This window comes from Pipistrellus kuhlii, unplaced genomic scaffold (genome assembly GCF_014108245.1).
Source record: "Pipistrellus kuhlii isolate mPipKuh1 unplaced genomic scaffold, mPipKuh1.p scaffold_m20_p_8, whole genome shotgun sequence".
Taxonomy (NCBI): Eukaryota; Metazoa; Chordata; class Mammalia; order Chiroptera; family Vespertilionidae; genus Pipistrellus; species Pipistrellus kuhlii.
In genome coordinates this window covers 34,144,635-34,153,561 of record NW_023425584.1, presented here as the reverse complement: position 1 = coordinate 34,153,561, position 8,927 = coordinate 34,144,635, and the positions used below count along the sequence as shown (strand labels likewise).

At 57.1% G+C, this 8,927-nt stretch overlaps 2 protein-coding genes across 5 annotated transcripts in view; both read right to left on the bottom strand.

Annotated features, from left to right (window-relative positions):
- Nucleotides 1-8: 8 nt before the first annotated feature.
- Nucleotides 9-8,927, bottom strand: part of PRR7 (proline rich 7, synaptic) — a 9,979-nt gene continuing 1,060 nt past the window's right edge. For 2 of the 4 annotated variants that reach the window (XM_045576801.1, XM_036423274.2), the window contains exons 2-3: nucleotides 790-1,449; nucleotides 9-565 (exon numbers count right to left, since the gene is read on the bottom strand). In XM_045576801.1, coding sequence (XP_045432757.1) covers nucleotides 168-565; nucleotides 790-1,201 — 810 coding nt within the window. In that variant the 5' untranslated portion in view covers nucleotides 1,202-1,449 and the 3' untranslated portion in view covers nucleotides 9-167. Of the gene's footprint in view, nucleotides 566-789; nucleotides 4,860-7,930; nucleotides 8,460-8,927 lie in introns of those variants that run through there. The other 2 variants (XM_045576802.1, XM_036423273.2) reach the window with 2 other exon arrangements.
- Nucleotides 970-8,927, bottom strand: part of GRK6 (G protein-coupled receptor kinase 6) — a 27,759-nt gene continuing 19,801 nt past the window's right edge. Inside the window, exon 16 of the mRNA XM_045576799.1 lies at nucleotides 970-1,106. Within this exon, the coding sequence (XP_045432755.1) occupies nucleotides 1,059-1,106 (48 nt within the window). The 3' untranslated portion in view covers nucleotides 970-1,058. The remainder of the gene's footprint in view (nucleotides 1,107-8,927) is intronic.

Sequence of the window (8,927 nt, the reverse complement as noted above, 5' to 3'; positions counted from 1 at the left end):
CCCTCCGCTTGTACCAAACCAGATCACACACCTTTATTATCCTCAAAATGTAACAAATGGGGTAAGAAATCCCTCCCACCACCCGCAGTCCAAGGGAAGTATTTAAAAAGCCTCGCAGCAGTCAGGCCAGGAGTCTACTCTTGGGGCTCGGGTCGCCGGGCACCCCACTATACGGCTGTAGTCCTCCCGAACAAGGGGATGGAGACCGGCAGGCGCCAAGCTCCGGGCTCCAGCGGCTCGCGGCTGCTGAGCTCCGAGTCGGTCCAGCTGGGGAAGACGCGGCGGCCTCGGTCCGCCTGCAGGCAGAGCGCGGGGCAGGGCGCGGCGGGCCGCGGGGCGCTGGGCAGGTGCAGCGCCGACGTGTAGCCTCGGTCCAGGAACAGCGGCTTGTAGCTGGGCGGCGGCTGCTCCTGCTTCTCGGCGCTGTCGCGGCGGCTCAGAAAGGGCGTGACGATCTTGCGGTAGAGGCCGCGGGTGTCGGTGAGCACCTCACTGTAGGGCGGCGGCGGCTCGGCCATCAGCACCGCCTCTTCGTAGCACGGAGGCTTGGACATGTCCGATTCCGCTGTGGAGTGGGAAGTGATCCGAAGGGGTGAGGGCGCCCGTCGCCAGCCTCCTCCCGCGGAAACCTTAGCCAAGTCGCCAGCCTCCTCCCGCAGACACCTTAGCCAACGCCGGGCCCAGCCCGCGCCCTCCGAGGCTGGGGCCACCGGTCCATGGAAGACCCGAGGCAGCCCGCGTCCGGGGCCCCGCCCACCCCGCTCGCCGCCGGCGCGGGCCGGCACTTACCTTGGCGCGGGTAGCTCCAGGGCCGGGGCGGCACGGAGAGGTGCGGCGGCGGCGGGTGCGGCAGTGCGTGGTGGTGTGCGTGCGGGTGCACGTGCGGCGGCGCGGGCCCGTGGTGCAGCAGCGGGTGCACGTGCACGTGCGGGTGCGCGTGCGCCGGCGCCTCCAGGCGGCCGCGGTGCGGTGGCGGCGGGGGCGCGAGGCCCGGGGGGCTCCCGGCCAGGCTGCCCTCGAGCTCGAGCGGCTCCAACTCGAGGACGCGCAGGTTCTGCTCACGCAGTCGCTCCTCCTGGCGCCGTTTGAGGCGGCGGCGCAGGAAGCTGCAGAAGCAGCACAGGAGGACGATGAGCCCCCAGATAAGCCAGAAACCGGCGAAGCACGTGAGGAACGTGTAGGTGCCCTGGGACATAACCATGGCGGCGGCGGCGGCGCGGGCGGCGGGTCCTCGGCAGCTTCACTGGACACTGGGCTCCTCTACGTGGCCCCGGGCCCGCGCCACGCTCCCGGGAGCCGCCAGCGTCACTCGGGGACCTGCGGCCGGGGGCTGCCCGCGGCGAGGCTCAAGTCCTGCGCGCGCCGGCGGGGGGCAGCAGCATCGGTGCCCGCTCCTTCCCATGGTGCCGGCGGGCGAGCGGGCAGGCCTCACCCGGGGCCGCGCGGGACCTATGGGACAGACATAAGGCGCGGTGAAGGCGCGCTGCAGCCCCCGACGACCTCCCTGCCGGTGCCCTGTGCAGTCCCGGGGATGCCTCCTTTGTCGGAACCCCCAAACTCCCCGGGGGAGGTGACGTCACCGAGGAGGGTGACGTCACACCCCGAGGTTTCCCCTGGTAGGGTTTTCCCGGGTCTGGGACTCGGCCGCTGCGGCTGAGCTGAGGGAACTCCAGGGAGGCCAGCAGGGGGCGCGCGAAGGCCAGACTCGACCTTTGCGCAAAGGGAGATTCGCCACTGGTATCCCCTGGGCACCGCTTGGTTGCTTGGCGGCGGGGAAAGGGTGGCCCACCTTCTAGAGCCACACAACCAACCACAGGCGCCTATCTGCAGCCCTATGCATGTGTCTAGCAGCCCCAGGAGCTCTAGGTCTTGTACCCGCTCCCACCCCAGGCTGCATCCCAGCCCGCACCGCGACCTCCCGGGTTGTCGCCCGTTCTTGCAGCGGGAGCTCGGAGGCGGGTAGTTCCCGCTGCATCTGCCTTTGTCCTGCCAAATACCCTCCCACCGGGAGCTCTTCCCTCTTCCTTCCCTCTATGTGCCTCCACCCGCCAGATCCCAGTTTCTTCACCTCCTCCCACTCCTGCTTAGTCCCACTTGGCCCTGTCCTTCTGGCTCCAGGCCATTGGATCGCTTCCCCTCAATTCCTTTCCCTTTCCGCAAAGGGGAGGAAAGTCTTTAGTATCACCAGGTCCCGCATCACTCCAGATGGGCCCCTCTCCTCCCAACTCCTCTCCACAGCCAGGGTGGAGAGGGGACCCTTGCCTCCTAAGAGGTATGTAGGAGGGGACCCTGTCGGTGGAGTGACAGATGGCAGGCGACTGTTCATCACCCCCGCAGAACAGAAATGAGCCCTTCCTGAATGCCTTTTACCCAGGGGCTTTCAAGTACCACCCTTTGGGGTAACTGTAATTACTCCTATTTTAAAGATAAGGAAGGGGAAAGCAAATCGCTGTGCAGATAGCAGGTGGCCGCGCTGTAATTTAACTCCAACCCTGACTACAACATCCTAGCCTGGGTGAAAGAGTGCTGCCTGAGCCACGTTGTGAGACCTCTTCCCGTGGACACTCCTACCCTCGACATGGCCAATGAACACATTCAGCTTTGGGGGCCAGGGAGGGCCTGAGCCCCAACCTGAGGGCTCCACATCAAGCCATCTCAGACTGGTCTGGCAGTGAGCTGGGGGGAAGCCAGGGCACAGGCCACCCCAAGAGGGCTCCTGTCAGACTAAACAGCTGCCTGTGCCATGTGCCGCTTGGTGCCTGTGCCAGTCCCGTTATCCTGGGCCTGCATTCCAGAACAGACAATGGCAGGAACAATAGTTCCACCCACCCCCTCCACAACCCTGCCATGAGGCTGCCATGGCGACGAAGCCCTGATAAAAACACGATGCTGCCAGTCACTGGGAGTTAAATTAATCCGTTGTTCTCCTTTTCCTGAGCCCACAGGAATTTTCAGGAATGCTCCGAGGAAGTCAGTACTAACTAGGGGGCCTCTTAGCCTGCAGAGCAAGAACAGCTCTGGGTCAGAAAAGGCACTTCTGCAGCTGCAGGTGATGCTTAGCCGAATTTAGAAATAGTTACCAAGGCCTATATACTGTGTGACAGGCCTTGTAGGCTCTTTTCATGCAGAATCTTGTGTGATCTTCACCAGCACTTTTTCATCGGGGTGGGGGGTCCATTTGATAGGTGAGACCAGTTCAGACAAGGAAATGAACTTGTCTCGAGTCACAAAGCTAATAAGGGGAAAGCTAATATTTAGCCAGAGTCTGAATTCAAAGTCTGTTGTCAAAACACCTTCGCCTACATGACAACTGAATTGTACATGAAAAGCCTGGTGCGTGTGCACCTGTACATGAGGACTTGGCAGCCAGAGGGACACTGGGCAGCGTGTAGCCAAAATGTGCCTTCTTGTTCTTTCCCATCAAGGCCCTGGCCCTTTGGGCCCTCAGCCCTCAGCTCGAGAGTGGGAAAAGGCTACATGGTGGTGGAGAAATTGATGGCAGCTCCAGGGTTAACCAGGAAAAAAGAACAGAGACCCTGCTCTCAGGAGCCCAGTGCAGCCAGCTGGGTACTAGAACAGACTGGGGCAGGCCACACCCAAGACCAGCTGAGTGCCATTGTGGCCCCTCAGCCAGGAGGCAGGAACCATGGCTGCATTTTAGGCCACTGTGTGTCCATGAGAGGAAGTCTTACAGCTGAGCTGACCCTCTGGCACCAACCCTGCCTGAGGCCTGCCTCCTGCCCCTTATCTTCTCAGTCCATCTCATCTCCCCCATAGTAGGTGCTCAATACATCATCATCAGGACATTCTTGCAGGCCTTTCCAAATTCACTTCCTGACCAGGCCAAGCTGCTCCAAGGCTCCCCAAGCTGTCCCTTTGCTCCTTGGGCCTCCGTCATGCTTCCAGCAGACCCTGCTGTAGCCTCTTGTACACAGCCCTTCCCCAGCCTCTCCAGACTGTTCATACCAAATCCCTGCTCTGTGTCTGACTCTGGCTGTGCTAGTTCAGATGGACTCATCCTCAAGTTTGTCATTTTATGATTTGTTTCCTCTTTCTCTTTTCTTACCTTTTTTGTGGGTTATTTGAACATTTTTTTTTTTTTTTTAGGATTCTATCTTGATTTATTTGTAAAGTTTGTGAGCACATTGGATTGTACAGTTTTCTGAGGCCACATGCTCACTGGCAGCATAGCAGGAGGTAAAAGACCCAGGGCAGTGAGTTTCTTAAACTCCATGTTGCCTCGGGGTCCTCCTCAATGGTCCTGGTGAAGATGGAGCTAATCTGTGCAAAGGGCTTGGAGATGTTCAACAAATGTTAGTGCTTCTCAAGGCTCTGAGCTGGGGATGAGGAGATGTGAGTGTCCCCAGGGTGTTCCTGACAAGAGCTGGATATCACAGGTCGTTCTCGCAGTCACCCTGAGAACCGCTAGCACTTTCCCCGTTTGACAGACGAGAACACGTGGCTCAAAGAGATTAAATGACACCCAAGCTCACCTAGCTGTCTCATTCTGGACCAACTGCAGCCCTGTAGGTTGAAGAAGCCCAGCACCCAACTTCAGACCCCAAAGATCTGCTACTGGGCCCTTTCCCTCAGCAAAGGGCCCACCGGTTACTCTATCCACTCAATCCCGTTGTTCTTACCCTCAGTGTAGTTAGTGTGTCTTCACATTCCACTTCCTTTGGTTCCCCTGCCACTGCCTTGGCCAGGCTACCAGCAACTCTCACGTAGGCCCCTATTACCATGGTTGCCACCACTGTCCTTACGTCTGTGCCATGTTCCTGCCCAGCCTACCCCCTCTCCACATTGTCCCTTTTCCCAGGGCCCTCTCTGGCCTGAACCCTCCAACAACTCCCACTGTCTCAGGAGACAGTCCAGCTCTTTCACACACTTAGATGGGAACCTCTCAAACTGGAGTAAGCCTCAGAGCCACGGGGAGGGCTTGTGAAAACAGAGTACTGGGCTTCGCCCCAGGTCTGGGGTCGGGCCTAGTAATTTGCATTTCTAACCAATTCCCAGCAAGTGCTGGTTGTTGATGGTCCAGGGGGCACACTTTGAGAACCCCTAACCTAGATCATGGCCTCTGAGATGAGCTCCTGCCAAAATCTCTTCAGCCTTACCTCTCAGGGCTCCGTTCTGTGCTGCCTACAGCTCTGCTTTCTCTCTCCAAGGGACCTGTAATACATCCTCGCTCTTCCTGCCCCAGCACTCACTGCTCAGCTTCACAGCCTCACCTGTCACTTCCCTGGACAAGTCAGCCCTGAGCCACCTCACCCCAGGCTGAGTGAGAAGCCCTATGTATCTCAGTGTCCTACAGTGGCCTGTGTCCAACACCAGCGGCTGTATCTGTCTTAATCACCTGGTACACAGTAGCTGAAAAACCACTTGCTGAAGGAGTGACTGGAGGTGTCTGGTTACCTATTTGGTCTTTTAGCTGTAGGGACAAGGAAGTCCTCAAGAGCTGGGTCTGCATCTAATTCATTCCTGGGAATGTCAGTCATTCATCAAAATGTCACAGAGAGAGGCCATCACCCAGCTCTTGGTCCTTGCAGGTTGTTTTATGAGCAAGTTGAGGACCACATATCTATGTCCTTAGCATTTGCCAGGGCCTCTGGTGTGGGTAGAAGAAACACCAGGCAATTGAGGTTCTGGTCATGAGGTTTCTTGCATGTGAGGCTAAAGGTACCAATCAAGTGAAGGGACAGGAACTCAGAGCAGGGGACAGAGGGGAGAGGGAGCAGAGTGTGTTGAGGAGTGAGGATAGGGTGGTGACTGCAGGCGGTAGTGGCCAGTAGGAGAGGATAAACAGGGGATAAAAGGTGATGGAAGGAGACCAGACTTTGGATGGTGAGCACATGATATACAGATGATGTATTATAGAATTGTACACTGGAAACATATAATTTTATTAACTGATGTAACTCCAATAATTCAATAAAAAATAAAGTTAAAAATGCTTTATAGTAAAAAGAAAAAAAGAAGGAAGTGGCTGCTAGCCTGTCCTGCATGCCCTTGCACACGCCAGGCTCCCTGCTAGCCTCTTTCTATTCATTCGGTATCTCAGTGACACCCAGAAGGTGGCTGCTGCCATCCCTGTTCTACAGACAAGAAGCTGGGGCCGCCTTAGGCCCACACCGTGAAGCCCAGGTGACTGCCAAGTCCACTGTCCTGGCAAGAAGGGCATTTCAGGAAGGCGCTGGTGACATTTTTTCACTCCTCCCACACCAAGACAGATGAACTTAGGCCAGAGAGAAATGATGGGAAGTGTCCCAGCTGCCAAAGTCAGCCAGGCATGGAGCTGGCCACAACCTCCTTCCCAGCTAGGCCAAGGTACTAGCTTGGCACCAGTACCTGTAGGTAGCATCTCTGTGACCCAACCATGGTCCTGGGCCATGGATCCCAGGCTCGGGGAACTGCAAATAGGACAGCAGAGACAGGAGCCCCAGGGGCTTGTGGCCACAGAGACCTTACTTCGGTCAGTATCTATTGTACTCAGATCTGTCCCTCCGAGGGAGTTAACTACAAATTGGGGGTGTAGTGGGTGGGGGGTGGGGTGAGGATCCGCTCTTCTGAGGGGCGGCCTGGTGTAGCACACAGAGCATTGATAGGGGAGCCCTGAGTTCAAATCCTGCTTCTTCCCTGCCCTGCCGGGTCCGTGTGACCTGATCCCAGCTGTTCTCATGCCTGAGCTGAAGACTCTTCACCTGTGAGACAGGGATGATGAAGCCTGCCTGGCAGCACCATGGCAACACAACTGATGAGGGAGGTGAAAATGCTTCAAGACCAGAGTAGCCCTGACCGGTTTGGCTCAGTGGATAGAGTGTCGGCTTGCAAACTGAGGGGTCCCAGGTTTTAATTCCGGTCAAGGGCATGTAGCTTGGTTGCGGGCACATCCCCAGTGTGGGGTGTACAAGAGGCAGCTGACCGATGTTCTCTCTTATCAATGTTTCTAACTCTCTATCCCTCTCCCTTCCTCTCGGTAAAAAAATCAATAAAAATATATTTAAAAAAAAAAATCAGAGTACACAGCTGCATGTGACAAACCAAATGCCAGAATCTTGCAGCCTCAAAAGGCTCATATGTGAAAACCACACCATGGTGCTATCTACACAAGCCTGGCATGGTCCGGCAAAAGGTGCCATCACTTTACTGCGGGCCAGAGGTTTCAGCTCGTGACTCACAGGCTGAACAACGCTCATGGGTGTGTTTTGTTGGACCACGATCAATTTAAAAAAAATATTTAGTTGCCAACATTTAAATACCAGGAGTTTATACACGAAAGCCTGGATTTTTGCCTCCTCTTGAAAATTGGACAATCTGGTCAGACTAGGCCACATTCTCACCTGGTGACATTGACTGTGGTGAGTAGCTCCCTGGCACTCCTCATCCTGGGCCCTCGAGGCATTCGGGTCTCCAACCACTGAGCTAGACTGAGCACCCACAAGGGCCAGCACTCGATAGGGCCGTTCTTCGCTAAATTCCTTCTCCCACAGCTGCTGTGTGATCAGGCCAACAACAAAGCACTAGAACCTCGGGAGTTCCCAGGATGCTGAGGCAGACCTCACTGCTTGGTCGTCCCCAGAGAGAGAAAATGGAGGGAGGGTGGGTGGGAGCCAGCCTGGCAGCAGAACAGTCCTCTGGAGCATCTAAGGGAGCAAACGCTGGCTATTTCTGGGAGAAGGAAAGGTGTACCACGGCAGGAAAGACTGCATTTGCTCACTGGAGGAATGTGAAAGAAGGTGAAGAATCTTCCTCTAGGAAGCTCCTCAGATCTTTCCTCCCTGGCTCACAAGAGATGTGCAGCACGCAGTGGGCGATGCCAACAGAGCCTGGAATCCTCGCTCCACTCTGACTGGCTGTGTGACCTTGGGCAAGTCACTACCTCCCTGCGCCTCCGGCACCTTCAGTGCCACAATGTGGGTAATAAACTTACCTTGCACAACTGCCGTAAGGCTTAGGAATAATGGATGCAGAGCCTCACCCTGAGCAGAAAGGGAATGCACAGGGCCTGTGAATAATTCCAAAGGCCTACTGTCTGGGGAAGGAGGCTTGGGCCTGACTCAGGGCACCACTCATCCACGGACATCTGTGCCAACATCTCAGATGCCCAGGATGATGGTCTCTCCTGGTGCCCCGGACACCACCCTGGATGCGAAGGGGAAGCCAGGGGTGGCGGTTGTGGTCGAGGCCTGTGGTCAGTAGGGGATGGCATCTGCTGAGTCAGACCCAGGAGAGCCGGCTGGAGGGCATTTCTCTCCCCAGTACACTGACACCAGGGGAGGTTGGGAAGGGAGCCAGAGGTCACTTCCTCTGACTCTGCTGCCATTCTCCTTCCAAAGGAGCTTCCTGGGCCAGGGTATCTCCATATGGCCCTGGCCAGCCTGCGGCCAGCCTGCATGCCACCCAGCACAGTTTGGGCTTTGTGCTCAGACAAGAAAGGGACACTTGTGATCCAGACAATGGGCTGGGGTCAGCGAAGTCCTTTCCTCTGGCCCTGCACACGCTGCTCCCACCCCTCCCTGCAGAGTCCTGGCTTGGAATGAGTAGTCCAGATCCACCACCGGCCCAGCACGTGCCCTGGCCACGAGGATGAGAGATCCGAGCTTCTTTCCTCTCCCCTGGTAAGGAACATGGGGTACCCAGCTCGGGTTTGGGCCATTTCAAAGGCAGGTGGTGGTAGTGGCGGTGGGGGTGGCGGGATCCGGATCCAGCTTCCATGCCTCTTCCTGCCAGGGCTCCCCTCTACCTCTGCCACCCCAGGAGCCCCGCTGCGAGGACCGCAGCCACGTGGGAGCCGAATCTTGCTCCAAGGTGTGCTCACCTCCCCACCCCCACCCTCGACGGGTTGTGGAGACAGGCACACCCAAACGGGCCAAAGGGGCCAAGTCCCCCGCCCCAACCGTAAGAGGGGTAGTCCCCTCTCCCACTGG